Below are 23,529 nucleotides of genomic sequence, written 5' to 3'. Positions count from 1 at the left end.
TAAAAAAATAATATAATAAATTTAATTCAATAATATAAACCAAAAACACTGAAATTTGAAATATAGCGCCAAGTTCGCACATCACTGATCTTAGTCTCAAAATCGTTTTCAGTGTCTGATGACGAATTTCCCCCACGAATCATTATCACTCAATTCTGCAAGTGGTTCTGATTTACTATCGCTGTTCTCTAGCTGGTCTAAAACCGCTTTTGACCTAAAGGGACGCTTTTTGCACGCCATGGACGTTTCTCAGTTTCTAGGCATAATGAACAGTAAAGATGCAGGCAGGGCACAGGACAAAGCACTCGGGACAAAATGTATGTGAAATGGTTTGATACAGCAATGTTTTACTATGTGATTTTAGTGTATTTTGTGAATGTCACTTTTTAAAATGTTTTAATTTCCCACCGATTCTGGCCCCCGTACATCCCGACGCTCGCAGGGATCGAAACCCGGAAGAAGGATGCCGGCATCAGCCGGAGGACATGGCCGGGGACGCTTCAGGGGGGACATCGCAGGAGCGCAGGACAAGGTAAGTGAAACTGGGAATCCCTGAGCAACGCTGCATGGTAATCCCGAGTCTAGCTCGGGGTTACCGCTTTTGGCACTGCAAATTAACCCTGAGCTACACCCGGGAATACCGCCAGGGAGGTTAAGACCTCATTCACACCTGAGCATAGCGAAGACACACATTCACGCTCTCATTTTTCACGTTCTAACACATCGCTCCTAGGGCAGCGCAGTGACTTGAATTGACTGTCTTAAGCATGGCAGGTGCTGCAAACTACTGTAGTTCCAGAACCTTTTCGGTTGTGTAGCGTCGGGCATTTTTTTCCGTGTGTGTTTTGGCATATTTCGTTGTGCGAAAAAAATGCACGTCTGCTACCCTTGATTAGGGTCCTATTAATTAATGGCACTGCAAGCACAACCCATGATTGCAGTGCGTTTTGTGAATGCATGGCAAAATGCTTCTTTCTGTGTGTTTAGTCGTGCGTTTAGGAAACTTGCAGCTGTGTGTGCAGTCTCGGGGTCCATACACACTGGTGCTTAAATGTTTGCCTGTAAAAGCAGCTCATTGTAATCCAGACTGCAGAAAAAAACCCAGTTTTGGTTTGTGTTTTTGAGAGAAGCTTTGTAGCAGAATAAAAACACTAAACGCTCCTAAGAGCTTGTACAAAAAGGCTCTATATGAGCGGTCAGCTTTCTTACAAGCAGCGGAAGGGTACTTCCTTCTGCAGCTCTCTTGAGTTCCCCGGTGAGACAGGAAAACTCAAGAGTGCAGTCGTCGGGTCTGTCGGCTGACCATAGAGCTGATTGGAGACCAGAATGGCTCCGGTCATCTCTATAGTCCAAGAAATGGGAAGCGACAAGCATTTCATCACTTCCGGTTTCGCTGTTGTAGACAAACCCTTAGGGGTTTGAAAAAAACATTGGATCACACCAAGCTTGTTATGACCTGAAAGTGGTTGTAAAAGCTCAAGGTTTTTTACCTTCATACATTCTTTACCTGCTTTGGGGGCACCCGACAGAAAGGAGGAACCAGGAGAGCCTGCGGGGGACCCAAGAAGAGGAGGATCCGGCCTGCTCTGTGCGAAACCACTGCATACAGTAGGTAAGTATAGACATGTATGTTTGTTTTGCAAAACAAAAAAATTAAACTTTTAGAATCGCTTGAAGCTTTTAAGGGCAGAGGAGAGATCTTGGGGTCTAATAGACCCCAGATCTCTCGGTAAAGAGTACCTGTCACTGCCTATTGCTATAACAGGGGATATTAATGTTCTGTGTAATAATAAGTCAGGTCTTGACAAATCTACTTTGAATCTAGGAGCCAGCTTTTTAAATTGGCTGCCTGTCACCCGGAACTGCATGGCATTGGTCAATAGGAATTGCTCACGCCAAACAAAAAGTTTTCTTTAGGTTCTGTTTAAAATTTTGTGAATAAGTATTTTTTCTCCTTCACTGATGTGCTCTGATGAGGCTGCACTGATGGGCACTAATAGGCGGCACTGATAAGGAGGCACTCTCAGGTGGCCCTGGTGGACACTGTTAGGTGGCCCTGGCGTACATTGATCACCCAGAGGGGAGTGTTTTGGGTTTTTTTCTCAACAAAAGTGTATTTACTTTTTAAGCAGCACACAAAGCTATAAACACTTTAAAATTTTGTAAATTTTCCCACAGCAGCCCCTAGGTGCCTTGTAAAAAGATCCTTGACTCAGAACTGCATGTTCCATCATTCCTATTGCTGCTGCGCATGCACGCCCTGTTGGCTGTTGTGTGGACATGGCCTGTGCAGACATATTCAAGCATCTTGAAAGCATAATTAAAACAAGACATGCCTATGTCTCCTCCTCAATGGTAGCACTGCTTCAGAGCCGCTATCAATCACTTCTCTCGGAGGAGGTGCAGAGGTGCGCCCTATGTTTGTTGTCCTCTTGGGTTGCCTGTGCATGTAGGCGCAGGGTCCTGACAATAGGGATGTAGTCCTCTTCTTAGAGGTTTGGGAGAAAGTGCTTTGGTCAGATGAGACCAAAATTGAGCATTAACTCGATTTGCCATGTTTAGAGGAACAAAAATGCTGATTATGACACTAAGAACACCATCCCTACAGTCAATGGAGGTAGTAACATTATGCTTTGGGGCTCTTTCTCTGGTAAAGGTACAGGCAGACTTTGCAGCATTGAGGGGCCAATGGACGGGGCCATGTATTGTAAAATCTTGGATGAGAACCTTCTTCCATCAGCCAGAACACTGAAGATGGGTCTTCCAGCATGACAATGACTCAAAACATAACGCCAAGGCAACAAAGTAGTGGCTCAAGAAGAAGCACATTAAGGTCATGGAGTGGCCTAGCCAGTCTCCAGACCTTAATCCTATAAAACAAATTGTGGAGGGAGCTGAAACTTGAAGTTGCCAAGCGACATCCAAGAAACCTTAAAGTGTTATTAAACCCAGGACCCTGCATTCACTATATCCGGTCTCCTCGGTCCCTGCATTCACTATATCTGGTCTCCCAGGACCCTGCATTTACTATATCTGGTCTCCCAGGACCCTGCATTTACTATATCTGGTCTCCCAGGACCCTGCATTTACTATATCTGGTCTCCCAGGACCCTGCATTTACTATATCTGGTCTCCCAGGACCCTGTCTTTACTATATCTGGTCTCCCAGGACCCTGCCTTTACTATATCTGGTCTCCCAGGACCCTGCCTTTACTATATCTGGTCTCCCAGGACCCTGCGTTCACTATATCTGGTCTCCCAGGACCCTGCGTTCACTATATCTGGTCTCCCCGGACCCTGCGTTCACTATATCTGGTCTCCCCGGACCCTGCGTTCACTATATCTGGTCTCCCCGGACCCTGCGTTCACTATATCTGGTCTCCCCGGACCCTGCGTTTACTATATCTGGTCTCCCACAGTACATAGAATGTGGAAATTCAATTATTAAAGTAAATATAAACGGCTAAATACCTTTTCTCTTCATTTAGAGCAGTCCTGTGCCTTCTATCAGTGTCCAGCAGAGCACTGGTTACAGCTTGTAGGATGAGTCTTCATTCTCCTATAGGTGGATGCAGAACCCCTGACCTTTTGCGTGGAAAGTGCTGATTGGCCCTGTGCTGATCACATGCACTCTCCAAAGAAAGAAAAACTCTAGCAATACACAGCAAAATGATCATGTGCAGCTTTCCCTTGAGCCTCTGTTCTATCAGGAGATATTTAGTAGACACTTGAAGAAGGGGAGGATCAGAGAAGTCAGGATTACACATTCTTTTTTTGCAGAGGATTAACCCCTTATTTCGCTCAGTGAGTAGAACAAGCATTCTTTACTGCATATACAGACTGATTTTACTGTTGTGGGTTTTAAGGATTTAGAGACGATCTGTAAAGAAGAGTGGACCAAAATCCCTCCTGAGATTTTTACAAACCTGGGAATTAACTACAAGAAACGTTTTACCTCTGCCTGCCAACAAGTGTTTCTCCAAAAAGTACTAAGTCATGCTTTGCTTGTGGATCAAATACTTATTTTACTCACTGAACTGCAACTCATTTTATAACATTTGTATCGTGTTTTTTCTGGGTTTTTTTGGTTGATATTCTGTCTCTATCATTTTAAAATACACCAATGATAAAAATTATAGACCCTTCATTTTTATGTAAGTGGGCAAACTTACAAAGGGGATCAAATTAATTATTTTCCCCATTGTAAGGGTGGTTCCAGAAGGACCCTGCAAGCCTGGAGCCACCCTAAAAATGGAAATCCGAGCCAGCAATCAGAGGATCAGCTAAAGGGAGGATAGAGCCACAGACATCAGAGTGCATGGCAAGTCATCCGCATCCTAAATGGTTTAATATCACTTTAAGGGAACTAGATGGCCGTCCTTCGCATTAGGAATGGAATGTACCAGTGGTAGGTATTAGTATACAGAGCAGGCTTGATGGTCAAACCTTGATGGTCAAACCTAGCCGCATAGAAGCAGGTAATGATTAAAAGTTCCCAAAGCACTGTTGGGCTAATGCCAAACCCTACCAGGTTTCAGATAGAGGTCGGGCGGTTAAACCCTCTTTACGGATGGTATTGCCGTCTATGACCCCTCGGAGGACATTTAAAGTGGTTCTATAACCTTGCATTCAGGTAAATGTTTAGGTGGCAGTATTGCCCCCTCGCCTCTCCTTATACTTGCTTGAGACCTTACTCTATCCAGCACTCTTCCTGTCTGTAGTGGCTCTCCCTACTCACAGGCTTTGCTGAGGCAGCGGACGCCATTGTCACTTCTGCTGCTGTCAGTCAAATCCTGTTTCGGGGGGGCAGGGCTGAGCCACGCTGCCTGTGTCTATGGATGCAGGCAGTGGGGCTCAGCATTGAGCCTACAAGTGTGCCACCATAGGTAATGGCTTCCTGTGGTGGCACACGGGGAAGAGGAGGAAAAAGGGTTGCTGGTGGGAGACCCAAGAGGAGGAGGCTTGGGCCGCTCTGCAATTCCATTGATTACAGCAGGTAAGTATAACATGTTTGTTTAAAAAATAAATAAAAATAGTTTACAACCATTTTTCCCTAACTCCCTGTACATATGACTTCTGTCACCTGGACAGGAAGTGAAGGGAAATGCCCTCAAATGGGGACACAGACAACACAAACTGGGCAGTGGTTCCTAGGCCTCATTCAAACTGGATGTTTTAAATGCTGCTCTTGGGGGTATGTCTGGCTTTTTTTTTTGTTTTGCCTCAAAATGCTGCACATGTGTCTATACACACATAGGTTTAGAGGAAGAAAAAGAACAATCATCCAGAAGCTGCAGCATTTTAGCAGAAAAAAACACTTGACGCGCCTTAGCTCACTTAGCGCTTGCGTGTTAATAATTTATTCTGGCTATTGAAATTAATTATTATGGCCAACGAAATGAATTCATGTCCAAGCTCTTGTCGCGCCCAAACATGCGTTTACAAATGTTAAGCTTTCTTCTGCCAAAACGCCACTGCAGGGAGGAAAGGCGTCTAGGACTAGAGATGGCTAAAGCATCCATCGTGTGCATGAGACATAACCATTTCCTGTTCCATTATATCAGAAATTAGAAACTCCTATTGACTAGAGTTTGGCTTTAAATTTGAGTAATGTCTTCTTCAGCTGTACAGGAGGAGCGCCAGCGAGGCCGAGAGCGGGAAGGAGATTGTGATCTTGGTGGAACCATAAACGACGACATGCCAGTGGAGAAGATTCTGGAAGCTGAACTGGCCGTAGAACAGAAGAGCGATCAAAGCCTCGAAGGCGGTGGATCTGTGAGTACCTTGCTATGCTCTTCCAGTGCTGGGGTCTTGGCTGTGCTGTATCCTCATTGCTTTCAGTTTCCTCCAGCAACCCAGAAACTCTGCTGGGTTAATCAAAGACGAATTCTCCTGCGCTCTAGGACCCAGACAGGTGGCGAATGGATGAAACCAGACCTGGAAAAATCGTCCACCAATGCATAAAGGGTTGTGCGGCTCCAAAACAAGGCTGGGGAAGCCCAACCAATACTGCAGAATGAAATGAAACCGAGAAGCGCACCAACCTTGCGTATTACCTCAGTAACCAAAATTTATTAATTGTAAAAAATATACTCACAAACAGCGAATGAAATCAGGCATGTAAGTCCTCAAAGGGACTTGAAGATAGCTCAAATCCCATCAAGGGGATAGGTATTCAGTACATCTGACGCGTTTCGAAGGGTGTCCCTTCTTCATCTGACATTTGTCTGGTAAAGGTAGAGGCTGACTTTGCAGCATTGAGGGGCCAATGGACAGGGCCATGTATTGTAAAATCTTGGATGAGAACCTTCTTTGTCTGATGAAGAAGGGACACCCTTCGAAACGCGTCAGCTGTACTGAATACCTATCCCCTTAATGGGATTCGCGCTATTTTCAAGTCCCTTTGAGGACTTGCATGCCTGATTTCATTCGCTGTTTGTGAGTATATTTTTTACAATTAATAAATTTTGGTTACTGAGGTAATGCGCAAGGTTGGTGCGCTTCTCGTTTTCATTCTGCTGGGTTAATGTTGTAGATCAAATTGCTCCTAGAGTTTCCTGACCATTGTAGTGCCCTAATGGCTATGGACAGTAATATAGACTGTAATCCCAGTTCTTAATTCCATAGTTTTAGGTTAAACAAAAATCCGTGGCATATAGCTATCAACTTGCCTTACTGCTCTGTTTTCACATGCACTTGTGTTTGTTAAATCTGAATTTTTAACTTGATTTTAAATGTGCATTACCATTCATGTGTTATGTACAGCATTAAGATAATACACTGCTCAAAAACAATTAAAGGAACACTTGTTAATCAGAGTATAGCATCAAGTCAATGAAACTCCTGGGATATTGATCTGGTCAGTTAAGTAGCAGAGGGGGTTGTCAATCAGTTTCAGCTGCTTTGGTGTTAATGAAATTAAAACAGGTGCACTAGATGGGCAACAATGAGACGACCCCCAAAACAGGAATGGTTTTACAGGTGGAGGGCACGGGCATTTATTTTCCCCTACTCATCTTTACTGACTATTTTTTACTAGTTTTGCATTTGGCTAGCATCAGTGTCACTACCGGTAGCATGAGGCGATACCTGGACCCTACAGAGGTTGCACAGGCAGTCCATCTCCTCCAGGATGGCACATCAATATGTGCCATTGCCAGAAGGTTTGCTGTGTCTCCCAGCATAGTCTCAAGAGCATGGAGGAGATTCCAGGAGACAGGCAGTTACTCTAGGAGAGCTGGACAGGGCCGTAGAAGGTCCTTAACCCATCAGCAGGACTGGTATCTGTTCCTTTGTGCAAGGAGGAACAGGATGAGCACTACCAGAGCCCTACAAAATGACCTCCAGCAAACCACTGGTGTGAATGTCTCTGACCAATCAGAAACAGACTTCATGAGGGGGGCCTGAGGGCCTGACGTCCTCTAGTTGGCCCTGTGCTCGCTGCCCACCACCATAGAGCTCGATTGGCATTTGCCATTGAACACTAGAATTGGCAGGTCCACCACTGGCACCCTGTGCTTTCCACAGATGAGAGCAGGTTCCCCCTGAGCACATGTGACAGACGTGGAAGGGCCTGGATAAGCCGTGGAGAACATTATGCTACCTGTAACATCGTTCAGCATGACGGTTTTGGTGGTGGGTCAGTGATGGTCTGGGGAGGCATATCCATGGAGGAACGCACAGACCTCTACAGGCTAGACAATGGCACCCTGACTGCCATTAGGTATCGGGATGAAATCCTTGGACCCATTGTCAGATCCTACGCTGGTGCAGTGGGTCCTGGGTTCCTCCTGGTGCACGTCAATGCCCGGCCTCATGTAGGGAGAATATGCAGGCAGTTCCTGGAGGTTGAAGGAATTGATATCACTGAATGGCCCCCACGCTCACCTGACCTAAATCCAATAGAACACCTCTGGGATGTCATGTTTCGGTCCATCTGACACCTCCAGGTTGCTCCTCAGACTGTCCAGGAGCTCAGTGATGCCCTGGTCCAGATCTGGCAGGAAACCCCCCCCAGGACACCATCCGTGGTCTCAATAGGAGCATGCCCCGACGCCAGGCATGCATACAAGCACGTGGGGCCAAACTACTGAGTACTATTCTGAGTTGCTGCAACGAAATTTCAGCAAAATGGACTCGCCTGCTGCATCATTTTTTCACTTTTGATTTTCGGGGTGTCTTTGAATTCAGTCCTCTGTAGGTTGCTGATTTTTATTTCCATCAAACGATGGGGCAGCCTTACGTTCCTAACACATTACCCCGTCCATATCAGTATAGATATCCAGCAGGAGATTTGTCCCCATTGAGATCTGATGTGTTTTCAAGGTTACATTTATAGTTACATAGTTAGTCTGGCAGAAAAAAGACAAAAGTCCATCCAGTTCAACCAAAAAAAAAACAAAAGCGTTCCTTTAATTTTTTTGAGCAGTGTAGGTTTTTCCATGTTGCAGATGCCTTAGAGGCACAGATGCTTTCACCATTATTGGCCTGCTTATCACCTTTGCAACAGCAATTCGCCCAACTACCACATATATGCATTGCTGTCTTGTCTGTGCCTCTAGGACTGTCACCAACAGCTCATGATCGACTACTGTTGATTGTTAGCTGATAGGAAGGGGCTCCTGATGACGTCAGCACTGTGCAGTCAAAGTGCTGCATGATTGGAAGCCCCTTCTACCATCCCTGGGTGTCACGGCCTATTTAAAGCGCTGGCTCTCACTTACATAAAGGGGCTCCATGACAACCCATACACACCCTTTTCCCAATGTCTTTGGTCCAGTCTTCTGACATCACAGGCTCAGATGGTTCTCTTTCAATGTGGCAATTGTCTGATCCTACATGCTGCAATGAGCAGCTCCTCTGTTTAGTAAATTCTGCAGAGAGAATTCTCCTGTGAAGCCTAGCAATAGGTGGAGCATTGGGGCCCTGGGCTCACAGAAAGTGTTGAATGATGCTGGCATCAGTTCCATTTATTAAGTCAGACATGGGCTTTAAAAAAGTCCCCATTTCTGAACATGTTTTGTGGTACACCCATATTTAGGATGTAACGTGAATCCTGGTCAGAGTACATCTCAATGGAGCACATGTGTGGTGACAACACTGCATTTGTAGTCCATTGATACTACATCCAGCCCCAAAACTCGAGGTCCAGGGAAATAGTCTGCAGGAACCTGAGCATTGCATCCACAATGCACTGAAGATGTTGCAATGCTCTGCAGGCTGAAATGCAAAAAAAAGCACAATTCTCTTGTGTACATTGCTGGACACAGCTTCTCTTCATAGGGTTATAGCGCCACCTACAGGAGTAGGACACTAGGGAGCAAAAAAGCACAGCACCGCCTCTGGGCAGTCTAAGTTGGTATGAACCCCCTTCCTGCTATAGGCAAGCCAGTTTTTTCTGCCTAGTGTTTCAGGAGTAAGGATCTTGTTCCCTGCTGGGACCTATGGTTTGGTTCCATAGCCAACCCTTTATCCGCCTCTCTTGTGTGGATGGAGGAGTCTGTTAGTTTTTTTTTTTTTTCCATTCAGCCAGCTGAACAAAAAAAACTAATGGTGTGTGTGCCCATCTGTAGTCTAGCTACCCCCCCCCCCATTTATTACCTTTCTAGCTCCTCACAATCCCGTACACAAGTGAGTGGATGTTACTTTGCTGCTTTCACTGTGTATTAGCTGTGTTCTCTGTGGTTGTTGGATTTTGTCTGCTTCATTTAGCCTTACTGAACCTAGAAGTGGAGAATGCTGCCGTATTTGACTGTGCTCTTCTGTCTCCATCTTTCTCCAGCCAAGTGACCCAGTTACTAACATCTGTCAAGCTGCTGATAAACAACTTTTTACTCTTGTCGAATGGGCCAAGAGGATACCCCATTTCTCTGAGCTGGCGCTGGACGATCAGGTCATTCTGCTTAGAGCTGGTAAGAGGCTTTGCGCTAGCGGGACGGGACTTGCTGCACTCTATAGCCAAAAGTATGCATACCCCTCTCCAAATTGTTGACTTCAGGTACTTCCAGTTAAAGGTTTTCATAACTCCTTTACACCCCAGTAACACGCATTCAAAAAGGTGGGCTTTAATGCCCGCACACTGCACATACAGTCAGGTCCATAAATATTGGGACATCGACACAATTCTAACATTTTTGGCTCTATACACCACCACAATGGATTTGAAATGAAACAAACAAGATGTGCTTTAACTGCAGACTGTCAGCTTTAATTTGAGGGTATTTACATACAAATCAGGTGAACGGTGTAGGAATTACAACAGTTTGCATATGTGCCTCCCACTTGCTAAGGGACCAAAAGTAATGGGACAGTTGGCTTCTCGCTGTTCCATGGCCAGGTGTGTGTCATTCCCTCATTATCCCAATTACAATCAGCAGATAAAAGGTCCAGAGTTCATTTCAAGTGTGCTATTTGCATTTGGAATCTGTTGCTGTCAACTCTCAAGATGAGATCCAAAGAGCTGTCACTATCAGTGAAGCAAGCCATCTTTAGACTGAAAAAACAAAACAAACCCATCAGAGAGATAGCAAAAACATTAGGCGTGGCCAAAACAACTGTTTGGAACATTCTTAAAAAGAAGGAACGCATCGGTGAGCTCAGCAACACCAAAAGACCCGGAAGACCACGGAAAACAACTGTGGTGGATGACCGAAGAATTCTTTCCCGGTGAAGAAAACACCCTTCACAACAGTTGGCCAGATCAAGAACACTCTCCAGGAGGTAGGTGTATGTGTGTCAAAGTCACCAATCAAGAGAAGACTTCACCAGAGTGAATACAGAGGGTTCACCACAAGATGGAAATCATTGGTGAGCCTCAAAAACAGGAAGGCCAGATTAGAGTTTGCCAAACGACATCTAAAAAAGCCTTCACAGTTCTGGAACAACATCCTATGGACAGATGAGACCGAGATCAACTTGTACCAGAGTGATGGGAAGAGAAGAGTATGGAGAAGGAAAGGAACTGCTCATGATCCTAAGCATACTACCTCATCAGTGAAGCATGGTGGTGGTAGTGTCATGGCGTGGGCATGTATGGCTGCCAATGGAACTGGTTCTCTTGTATTTATTGATCATGTGACTGCTGACAAAAGCAGCAGGATGAATTCTGAAGGGTTTTCGGGCAATATTTTCTGCTCATATTCAGCCAAATGCTTCACAACTCATTGGACGCTTCACAGTGCAGATGGACAATGACCCAAAGCATACTGCAAAAGCAACCAAAGAGTTTTTTAAGGGAAAGAAGTGGAATGTTATGCAATGGCCAAGTCAATCACCTGACCTGAATCCGATTGAGCATGCATTTCACTTGCTGAAGACAAAACTGAAGGGAAAATGCCCCAAGAACAAGCAGGAACTGAAGACAGTTGCAGTAGAGGCCTGGCAGAGCATCACCAGGGATGAAACCCAGCGTCTGGTGATGTCTATGCTTTCCAAACTTCAGGCTGTAATTGAATGATTATTCTGTCCCATTACTTTTGGTCCCTTAACAAGTGGGAGGCACATATGCAAACTGTTGTAATTCCTACACCGTTCACCTGATTTGGATGTACATACCCTCAAATTAAAGCTGACAGTCTTCAGTTAAAGCACATCTTGTTTGTTTCATTTCAAATCCATTGTGGTGGTGTATAGAGCCAAAAATGTTAGAATTGTGTCGATGTCCCAATATTTATGGACCTGACTGTATGTGTCACTGGGCAGGCAATGTTTATGCCAAAAACAGCTCTGGGTCCCAACTAAACATTGGTAGCCAGCTTCAGATCATGTGACCACTGGGACAGCCAGTCATAGTAGTCATATGATCGCCGATTCTTCCCATTACCTTAAGCTTTAAGAACTTTAAAGAGGATGCCAGGGCAGGTGGGAACGGGTTAATGCTACAACATACAAAGGTCATGGTGCACCTCTGATCTTTTCTGTTCCAGCACAACTGTGCACCTTTGAAAAATTTAACTCCATAAAGACACGGTTTGGTGTGGAGGAACTCAAGTGGCCTGCACAGAGCTCCTGACCTTGGCCCTACCAAACACTTGTAGTTCATCTTTTCACAGAATTCTGTGAATGGATGATGCAACTGTGTGGGCAGAGCTCATTTTAATTTGTGACGGTGGGTACAGGGAGAAGATCCCCTGCCCGCTGTCACAGAGGAAGGGGGGACGGGGAAGAAGGTGCAGGAGCTGGAACATGTTCCGTGTTTCACCCTAAAAACAGGTGGAACATGTAACGTGTTCCAAGAGTGAACTTAGCCTTTAAAGCCGCTAAGAGGAGGCCGACGCCACATTTAAGGTGTGTTTCTAGGCAAACATATATACACCCTGTTCCAAATTATTATGCAAATGATATTTTTCTCATTTACCTAAATTAATTGATGTAAATAAGTCAGCATAATTCTCAGGTTATCATCTATTAAGAGTACAATTCAAATTTTATTCAACAAACCTCCTAATGATAACAGGATTTTTGTTAAACCTAAAACACTTCCAATGCACTGTTCCAAATTATTCCGCACAGTAAGTTTCAAAACACTTTATAGGTTGTAAAGAACTGAAAATTGTCATTTGTTGTGTTTGCAGCATATTTACTGAAATCGAAAGCTATTTCAATCAAACTTTTAACAACATTTTAACTTTTTAAACATTTTAACAGGTCACGTTACATTTTACCATAGGACCCCTTATTTGATAGCAGCTTCACAAGTCTTGCATCCATTGAACTTGTGAGTTTTTGGACAGTTTCTGCTTGAATTTGTTTGAAAGATGTCAGAATAGCCTCCCAGAGCTGCTGTTTGGATGTAAACTTCCTCCCACCCTCATAGATCTTTTGCTTGAGGATGCTCCAAAGGTTCTCAATAGGATTGAGGTCAGGGGAGGATGGAGGCCACACCATGACTTTCTCTCCTTTTATCCCCATAGCAGCCATTGATGCAGAGGTATTCTTTGCAGCATGAGATGGTGCATTGTCATGCATGAAGATGATTTTATTACGGAAAGCATAGTTCTTCCTTCTGTACCAGGGAAGAAAGTGGTCAGTCATAAACTCCACATACTTTGCAGAGGTCATCTTTACACCTTCGGGGCCCCTAAAGGGGCTGACCAGCTCTGTTCCCTTGAATCCGGCCCAAAACATGACTCCACCACCGCCTTGCTGACGTTGCAGCCTTGTTGCAACATTGTGGCCATCCACCAACCATCCACTACTCTATCCATCTGGACCATCCAGGGTTACACGGCACTCATCAGTGAACAGGACTGTTTGCAAATTAGTCTTCATGTATTTTTCTGCCCAATGCAGCCGTTTCTGCTTGTGAGCATTGGTTAGTGGTGGCCGAATAGAAGGTTTATGCACAGTTGCAAGACTCTGGGGGACTCTACACCTTGATGTCCGTGGGACTCCAGAGGCACCAGCAGCTTCAAATATCTGTTTGCTGCTATGTAATGGGATTGTAGCAGCTGCTCTCTTGATCCGATGCATGGATCTGGCAGAAATCTTCCGCAATGTGCCTTTTATCTGCACGAACCCGTCTGTGCTCTGAATCAGCCACAAATCTCTTCATAGTGCGATGATCACGCTTACGTTTTCGTGAAATATGTAATGTTTTCATACCTCGTCCAAGGCATTGAACTATTTCACTCTTTTCGGCAGCAGAGAGATCCTTTTTCTTCCCCATATTGCTTGAAAATGGTGCTCTGCTTAATAATGTGGAACACCCTCCTTTAGTGGTTTTTCCTTAAATTGGGCTCACCGGCCAATCTAATTATCACAGGTGTCCGAGATTGTTTTCAGTGATCAAAAGAGCCCTGACACACAATGCCATCCATGAGTTACACTGAAAAACAAAATATTTAATCTTTGTGACACTTAAATAGAATTTGCATAATAATTTGGAACAGGGTGTAATGTCACAGTCATGTGACCTGCACACAGCTCCTATCACAGAGGAAATGTCCTGTATAGAAAAATGGATTATTATTATTATACAGGATTTATATAGCGCCAACAGTTTGCGCAGAGCTTTACAATATAAAGGGAGACAGTACAATTACAATATATTTCAGTACAGAAGGAATAGGAGGGCCTGGCCCCTGGAGCTTACAATCTAAAGGAAGGGGGAGGTGATACAAAAGGTGATCGCGTTATAGCTGTATAGAAAAATGGATAACTGAGCATGCTCATTGCGTGCCAACGCTGCTCTGTAGAATCGGTAGCTGAATTGGGGACAGTGAAAGAAGGTAGGATCAGAGGCTGGCAGGATCAATTTAACGAAATGCTGAGGATTAACTACGTAGGTGCCAGAGTGAGTATGACAAGGATGCATCACTGCATATACAGACAGATTTTATTCTTGTGGGTTTAGTGATACTTTAAATTAAAGTGGTTGTAATGGATGAAGGTTTTTTACCTTCATACATTCCATGCATGAAGGTAAAAAATCCTTCTGTGTGCTTCTCACCCATCCCCCCCTCCCCCATCCCTTTTTTACCTTATACTCACTTGAGCCCCTTCTCGATCCAGCAATGTGCATGGGAGCCTCAGCAGCCCTGGTTTTTCTCTCTCCTCATTGACTGAGACACATCAGCAAGAGCCATTGACTCCCACTGCTTTCAATCACAGTCAGTGAGGAGGGGCCATGGCCTAGCCATGACTCTGTGCCTTATGGATGCATAGAGCAGGGCTCGGGAGCGAGCACACACCAGTGCCCCGATAGCAAGCGGCTTGCTAATGGAGGAGGAATCAGGAGCACCATTGGGGTTCCCAAGAAGAAGAGGATCAGGGCTGCTCTGTGCAAAACCATTACACAGAGCAGATATTTAAAAAATAAATAAATAAATAAATAAAAAAGAGAACCTTTGGAATTACTATTTTAATGTATTTTTCTTTGAAATAATGCATTTGATAAATAGCTGCAAATATGCAACATAAAAAATTGCAAGTAACACTTTTATTCTCTAGGTCCTCTTTCAGAAAATATATAATTGTTTGGGGGGTTTAGAGTAATTTCTAGCAAAAAATGCAGATTTTAATATGTACTAAAAGTTAGGATTGCTCTTGTAGACAAGTGGCTAATGCTCTTGATTTTCAAATGTGAAGTCCAACAAGCTTAGTTAGGTCAGTTTTCCATAGACGTTTACTCTTGGAGTGAATGTTATTTTTTCCTGTACAATGCAGTATATAAAATTCTCTGCCTTCTCTTTCCTCAGGATGGAATGAGCTCCTCATCGCCTCCTTCTCCCACCGCTCCATTTCTGTGAAAGACGGCATCCTGCTGGCTACTGGACTCCACGTCCACCGCAATAGTGCACACAGTGCTGGGGTGGGGGCCATATTCGACAGGTAATTGCTCGCTTTCTGAATTAAAGTTTAACTCCATTTTCATAGGGGGAATAGCAGATTTAAAAAAAGATATATTGTATACAATTGAGACACAAGTCATATTGTAATTGAATGTTATTAAAAATGACCTTTCTTTTTCAATCTGCAGCACTGTAATTTTTTGTAAAATGCAATATGGCTGCATGAAGGCGTTCTGTACATAGATGGTGTACAAAACAACCCCCAGAAATGTAATTTCCTGCTTATGCAATTGGCTTGCTGATTTTCCAAGAAGTCTGCACTAAGATACAAGCCAGATTTTGGGCATCTTCTGCAATACAAATCTCATTTTGGGTGAGATACGCCAAAAGGGAAATTTAGGCCTAAAGGGATGCAGACCCTGCCACTTTCCTTCTTAGAGCCCTGCAAGGTCAGCAGTTGATTGAGAATTCAATAATAATCGCTTCCATAAATATTCACTTTGCACATGGACACAGACAAAGGGCTATTTCTGCAGAATAACAGGAAGGAATCTTCATCAAAATCTGGTAAAATCCCTGCGATGTACATAGATCACCCAGAGGGGAATGTTTTTGGTTTTGTCTTTTTCCCCTTAACAAAAGTGGAGTCTCTGTTTTAAGTTTTTTTTTTTTTTTTTTTTTTTTTTTGCTCATGTGGTATAAAACTGTATTTTATTTTTCATGTTGGCTCCTGCTTTTGCCAGCTTCTGTAGTGTGTTATTGTGTATTTACAGAGTGCTTACTGAACTTGTGTCTAAGATGAGAGACATGCGCATGGATAAGACTGAACTCGGCTGTCTGCGAGCGATCATTTTGTTTAACCCAGGTAGGTACAACAGACAGACTCACTTTGTTAAAGCTGAAGTTTGATGTGTTTATATTCTGACTTCCCTGGTTCCTCTCTTACACCTCTTACACCCCCTTATCAACATGCTAATAAAAATGTTAGTGTTACTAAGCCCCCGGACCCTGCATTCACTATATCTGGTCTCCCCGGACCCTGTATTCACTATATCCGGTCTCCCCGGACCCTGCATTCACTATATCCGGTCTCTCCGGACCCTGCATTCATTATATCTGCTCTCCCCGGACCCTGCATTCACTATATCTGGTCTCCCCGGACCCTGCATTCACTATATCTGGTCTCCCCGGACCCTGCATTCACTATATCTGCTCTCCCCGGACCCTGCATTCACTATATCTGCTCTCCCCGGACCCTGCATTCACTATATCTGCTCTCCCCGGACCCTGCATTCACTATATCTGCTCTCCCCGGACCCTGCATTCACTATATCTGGTCTCCCCGGACCCTGCATTTACTATATCCGGTCTCCCCGGACCCTGCATTCACTATATCCGGTCTCCCCGGACCCTGCATTCCCTATAGCCGGTCTTCCCGGACCCTGCATTCGCTATACCCGGTCTCCCCCGGACCCTGCATTCCCTATATCCGGTCTTCCCGGACCCTGCATTCGCTATAGCCGGTCTTCCCGGACCCTGCATTCGCTATAGCCGGTCTTCCCGGACCCTGCATTCGCTATAGCCGGTCTTCCCGGACCCTGCATTCGCTATAGCCGGTCTTCCCGGACCCTGCATTCGCTATAGCCGGTCTTCCCGGACCCTGCATTCGCTATAGCCGGTCTTCCCGGACCCTGCATTCGCTATAGCCGGTCTTCCCGGACCCTGCATTCGCTATAGCCGGTCTTCCCGGACCCTGCATTCGCTATAGCCGGTCTTCCCGGACCCTGCATTCGCTATAGCCGGTCTCCCCCGGAGCCTGCAGTCGCTATACCCGGTCTCCCCCGGAGCCTGCAGTCGCTATACCCGGTCTCCCCCGGAGCCTGCAGTCGCTATACCCGGTCTCCCCCGGAGCCTGCAGTCGCTATACCCGGTCTCCCCCGGAGCCTGCAGTCGCTATACCCGGTCTCCCCCGGAGCCTGCAGTCGCTATACCCGGTCTCCCCCGGAGCCTGCAGTCGCTATACCCGGTCTCCCCCGGAGCCTGCAGTCGCTATACCCGGTCTCCCCCGGAGCCTGCAGTCGCTATACCCGGTCTCCCCCGGAGCCTGCAGTCGCTATACCCGGTCTCCCCCGGAGCCTGCAGTCGCTATACCCGGTCTCCCACAGTACACAGAACATGGAAATGCAATTATTTTAGTATATATAAACTGCTAAATACCTTTTCTCATCAGCTGTTACAGCAGTCTTGTGACTTCAGTGGAGCACTGGTTAAAGCTTTGTAGGAAGAGTTTTATTTCTGCTCTAGGAGGATGTGTAAGTCCTGACCCTCTGTCTGAACAGTGCTGATTGGCCCTGTGCTGATCACATGCTCTCTCCCAAGAAAGAAAGAAAAAAAAAAAAAAAAACCTCTCTAGCAATACACACCAAACTGAGCATGTGCATGTGGCTACAGTTTCAGTCTGTATCAGGTGGTCATTTAGACAAGAGGAGGGGCAGAGAAGACAGGATCAAACAGCCTTTTTGCACAATGCAGAGGATTAGCCCCTTAGGTTCCACAGTGAGTATAACAAGCATGCTTATCTGCATCTACAGACTGATTGTACTGTTGTGGGTTTAGTAACACTTTAAACAAAACGATTCCATTTTTATTACATAACTTTTTTTTTTTTTAGACCCAGTACGGTTATCACTGGGTCTCTGTGTTTCTCTATGCAATGCAGGCAGGTCATAGCTGTTGGTAAGGACAGTATATAGTTTCTTGAAAACCGCAGACCTGTCCTAGGAAATTCCTACATTTGATGACGAGGCTCCATGAATGAACTGATATCCAATTTATGAAAGCAGTGAACTAAGTAGGAAATTGTTAGATGATACTGGATGTCTTTGCCGGGAAATGAAACGGGCTCTGACTAACTTGCTGCAGCTTCCAGTGCACATTGTGAGAAGCTCACAGAGTGCAGTGAAATCAGAGGAAGCATTTCAGTAAAGGATAGGAGCCGGTACAACTGTGAAGGTAAGATTAAGGCTCAGCTTTAGGGCCCATTCACATCTTATGGATTGGACTGAGCTGGGCAGCCTTGTCCTACACAGTCCCAATACATAGACAAGGTCATTTACCTTGAGTCCTGTGTGTTCAATTTTTTTTTTCCCATCGTGACGCAGTACATTGCATCAAAACATGCCACAGTGCAGAGATGATTGAATTGCCCTTTTTGCGACCTTTCATTAACCCCCCTGGCGGTATTCCTGAGTGTAGCTCGGAGTAAAGTTTCAGCACCTCAAGCGGTAACCCCGAACTACACTCAGGAATACCATGCGGTTCTGCTCCGGGATCTCTTCTGCACTTACCTTGTCCTGCGCGCCCGCGATGTCCCTCCTGCAGTGTCCCCGGCAATGTCCTCCGGCCGATGCCGGCATCTGTCTTCCGGGTTCCGGTCCCTGCGAGCGTCGGGACATACGGGGGAGGAACGGCGGGAAATGTAAAAATGTGAAAAAGTGACATTCACTAAAATCACATAGTAAAACATTCCTGTATCAAACCATTTCACATACATTTTGTCCCGAGTGCTTTGTCCTGTGCCCTGCCTGCATTATTACTGTTCTTTTTGCCTGGAAACTGAGAAACGTCCATGGCGTCCAAAAAGCGTCCCTTTAGGTCAAAAGCGGTTTTAGACCGGCTAGAGAACAGCGATAGTAAATCAGAACCACTTGCAGAATTGAGTGATAATGATTCGTGGGGGAAATTCGTCATCAGACACTGAAAACGATTCTGCGACTGAAGTCAGCGATGTGCGAACTTGGCGCTATATTTCACTGTTTTTGGTTTGATTATATTATTGAATTAAATGTATTATTATTTTTTAGGATTATTTTTTAAATTATAATTTGATTTTGTGTTTCAAATTTTATCCTCCCCGGGATGTTTACTAGACTCTTGTTCGGACAGATTTCAGTGAGTTATTCATAAAAATTACAGCCTACAATAAAAAAATACATATTTCCATGCAAAATAATGGTACTGCTCTCAGCACAGATATATGGACATAATCAGACCGCTAGGGGGGTTAAAGTAGGGGGAAAAAAATGTAAACTCTGAGATGGGTCTTTGCAATCCGTCAGCACTGCTTTCTCCTTGGCGCACACCAGCAACGGTGGAATAATGCAGCTGAAGGTGTTAACGAGAACCTGAAGGAAACCCAGAGGATGGCATGGCTGACTGCCCAAGTGTTAGACACCTGGCTGTCTCTGACTTCAATACTTTGAGTCAATGACCTGGAACAAGCATGTAGCAAGTGAAGGTATTGTAAAGTGAAACAAAAAGCACACCAACCATGCGCATTACGTTAGTAAACTGTGATTTTATTGAATTAAGAAATATACTACAAACAAAGAAGTATAAGATCCTCAACAGAACTCTAGGAGTGTAAAACCAGTGCGAGTCTCATCATGAAGGCAGACGCTCAAAGTAATGCTGACGTGTTTCAAAGGGGGTCCCTTCACTGGTACTGGTCGATCTTCCCCAGCCTTGTTTAGAGCCAGACAACCTTCTATGCGTTGGTGGACGAATTTTTTTTACAAGTTCCTTTTCCATCCATCCGCCCTTGCTCTGGGTCGTAGAGCAAGTGAAGGTATTGAGCTCCCAATCTGCAGAAATGCGATTCAGGTTGTTGACAGCAGCCACGCACCTACAGTAGGGAAGGTCAGCAATGATGTCCTTTATGTACTCTCAGTATATGCAGGTTGCCATGTTTTGTATGATTTTTATTTAAGCATTCACATCCATCCAGAGTGTTTTTAGTATTGTTTGCACCCATGACATCCTGAATTCTGTGTCAATGCTTTTTCAGTATTGCCAGTTTACGACCCCATTCACATGAGCGAGGTGCCCGAAAAACTGACAGGTGGACCTGATTGGAATGTCCATGCGTTCCTATGGACAGACGGGTGTTAACACCCCTGGCGGCATTCCCGAGTGTAGTTCGGGGTTACCTTTCAGTACCAAAAGCAGTAACCCCGAGCTACACTCGGGAATACTCTGCAGCTCTTCTCCGGGATCCCTCCTGCACTTACCTTGTCCTTTGCTCCCGCGATGTCTCCCCTGCAGCGTCCCCGGCCATCTCCTGCGGCCAATGCAGGCATCCGTCTTCTGGGTTCCGTTCTTTGCGAGCGTCGGGACGTACGGGGAACAGAACTGGCGGGAAATTCAAACATTTTAAATGTGACATTCACTAAATACACTAAAATCACATAGTATAACATTCCTGTATCAACCCATTTCACATACATTTTGTCCCGAGTGCTTTGGCCTGCGCCCTGCCTGCATTTTTACTGTTCTTTCTGCCTGGAAACTGAGAAATGTCCATGGCGTCCAAAAAGCGTCCCGTTAGGTCAGAAGCGGTTTTAGACCGGCTAGAGAACAGTGAGAAGAGGCGTGAGGGACAGAATAAATAGCTTTGACATTGGTAGCATAGAGTGGACTGCAAAGTAAGGGTGGTCACACTGTTGATGTCCCTTATTGGGCTCTGTTTATGAGCGCCACCCTCCGCAGTGCCTATTCTAAAAGGGGACCCCGGATGTGTGCGATTGTCTGATGAACCCTGGAGCCCTGTCATAACAGATGACCAAAGGATGTTTGGGAGTGCAGCCTGACCAGAACGCAGATGACCTTGATGTATCTGTTGATAGAGGAAACGTCTTTCATGCGTATTTTAAACGCACTTCTGGTGAGTGCGCATTCCACTTATTTATTTATCTTCACCTTTGGATCACTTATCTTCACCGATAGACGGGACCCTGCAAGATTCCTATACCCACATTTCTTGTGATTTGGACACTATATTGATTTTTGGCCAATAATTTTATATTGCCCAATGTGCCCTTGATAACTAATTTGCACATTGTATATTTCTTAATCTCTGTTTTCTTTCCCTGTTGATATTTGCAGGATATTACTCCTACTCTTAGCGCTGCACCTTTATTATTTGTACAGTTCTTTGGAAGGGTTTGTTGGTTACCTTTTTGGTGTTCTAGCGGCTTATATACATATTTTAAATACGCTTTTTTTGCAGTAGCGCTCGCTATACAATCTATATACAGTAAATCAGAACCACTTGCAGAATTGAGTGATGATTTGTGGGGAAATTCAGTCACTGTAAACAATTTTGCGACTTTGCTCAGTGATGTGTGAACTTGGCGCTCTATTTCAAATTTCAGTGATTTTGGTTGGATTACATTATTGAATTAAATGTATTATATTTTTTATGATTGTTATAATTTATGATTTCGTGTTTCAAATTTTATCATACCCGGGATGTTTACTAGACTCTTGTTTGGACAGATTTCAGTTAGTTATTCCTAAGAATTACAGGCCTATAATGAAATTTCCATGCAAAAAAATGTACCGCTTTGAGCACAGAAATACTGACATCAGACCACTAGGGAGGTTAAGGGACTTGTGTCAGTTTACACCCGCCTATTTTCAGGTCCGATCTGGTCCACTAATAAAAAAACAGAAGGGTATTTGTCCTCTTCTGTTGAGGTCGGGTGCTCAACCTCAAGCCTTCTGATGTGGTCCTTGCCCTTAAATTGGGGAAGCTAATTTCTATTGTATGATGCCGGTTTGGTGCGCGTTCTGAAATTGCATCATAGATATAATATAAGTCTATGGCAAAGTGCAGCTAACCCGCAGGAAAGCCACAGGTGTACTGTGCTGCACCCAAGGTACATCAGTGTGAAGGCAAACTTACAGAGGGCTCAGCACAATAGTGTTAATTTCTGGTTTGAGGGACGGTAAAACCCCTCAGTTGAGATGTTGTTACCACACCCACCCTATGTTGACCCCGCCCCATGCTTCAGGGGGCTCCCTGTCACATTCTGTTTTACACTTTGACAGGAGGGGCAGCATATACAGGAACTGATCCTCTCCATTTTACTCCTGCAACTACTGAAAACCAGCTTCTCCTCCTCTCCCAGCTTCCAGCATTCATCAGCTGCAGGAGGAAAATGTTCCTTATGCTATTCAAAATAAAAAAATTCACAGTTCTGATCCTTTTCATTTCATTGTGGCCTGCGTCCGGTTACCAAATCAATTAAGTGGCCCTCGCTCCTCAAAGGTTTGAGCAACCCTTGTTTAGGCGGATCGGAGGGTAGTCAGGTGTAAATGGACAGCAGGGTCCGTTTACTCCCATAGAGCCGAGCGGGTTGTGTCCGTGTCCACTCTGTATAAACTGAGCGGACACGGATGTGTCATTCGCCTACTCTTCTCCAATCAGCAGGAGGTCTGTGAGCTGCTCCTCTGCTGATCAGGATGGAATCTGCCCCATGTGAAAGGGGCCTTAGACTTATGTCCAGCTAAAGCATTTTGTTCAGTAGGGTTCAGGTCTGGGCTCTGTGCTTGCATCTTGAGTTCCTCCAAACTGGTCAAACCAAGTCTTTACAGAGTCGGCTTTCTGCACAGGGAGACAGTCCTTCTGGAACAGAAGAGTTCCTCCAAACTGGTCAAACCAAGTCTTTATGGAGCCGGCTTTCTGCACAGGGAGACAGTCCTTCTGGAACAGAAGAGGACCTTCCTCAAACTATTACCTCTGGTTGGAAGTGCATGGTTATCTAAAATTTCTTTAGAACCCTTCAATATAAACACATGAAGATACTTTTGGCAGTATGTAATTAGCCGTCAAGATAGAAATACAGAAGCTTCGCGACTTGGTTGGACAATGACCCCCAGTACAGTCAAGTCAAGATATGGTATCCTGAAGCTCACCTGGCTACGTGTTTGTTTTGTATCTTTATACCTCTTAGATTGTAAGCTCCCAGGATCAGGGCCCTCCTAACCCTCTTGTATTGAACTGTATTGATGCTGTATTGTCTCCCGTTATATTGTAAAGTGCTGAGCAAACTGTTGGCGCCATATAAATCCTGTATAATAATAATATCTTTGACTCGCCAAGTAGTGAATCCACAGTAAGGTTGATGGCCTCACAACTTACACCTTTGTATTGGATTTTAATGGGTTTTTTTTATTCTGCTTTCTAGATGCCAAAGGACTGTCTAATCCAGGTGATGTGGAAGTCCTGAGGGAGAAGGTCTATGCATCATTGGAATCGTACTGCAAGCAAAAATACCCTGACCAGCAAGGAAGGTGAGGGATGGGCATTGCTGAGGATTGCATCCTTTAAAGTGGAGGAAAAGCTTACCTATAACTATGCTTGGGGAGTTCACCCTTCCCCTCCTTTTACCTATCC

General features: G+C 44.9%; 1 protein-coding gene across 4 annotated transcripts in view; it reads left to right on the top strand.

Annotated features, from left to right (window-relative positions):
• The window catches only part of RXRB (retinoid X receptor beta), a 78,790-nt gene that overhangs the window by 47,655 nt on the left and 7,606 nt on the right, over positions 1-23,529 (top strand). For 2 of the 4 annotated variants that reach the window (XM_089657171.1, XM_089657172.1), the window contains 6 exons: positions 443-532; positions 5,624-5,775; positions 9,782-9,911; positions 15,198-15,330; positions 16,064-16,155; positions 23,321-23,426. In XM_089657171.1, coding sequence (XP_089513297.1) covers positions 443-532; positions 5,624-5,775; positions 9,782-9,911; positions 15,198-15,330; positions 16,064-16,155; positions 23,321-23,426 — 703 coding nt within the window. The remainder of the gene's footprint in view (positions 1-442; positions 533-5,623; positions 5,776-9,781; positions 9,912-15,197; positions 15,331-16,063; positions 16,156-23,320; positions 23,427-23,529) is intronic. The other 2 variants (XM_089657173.1, XM_089657174.1) reach the window with 1 other exon arrangement.

The sequence above is a fragment of the Staurois parvus genome, unplaced genomic scaffold (assembly GCF_062004578.1).
Source record: "Staurois parvus isolate SC_StPar_1 unplaced genomic scaffold, SC_StPar_1.0 ptg000973l, whole genome shotgun sequence".
Taxonomy (NCBI): domain Eukaryota; kingdom Metazoa; phylum Chordata; class Amphibia; order Anura; family Ranidae; genus Staurois; species Staurois parvus.
This window is presented reverse-complemented; position numbering and strand designations above follow the sequence as displayed.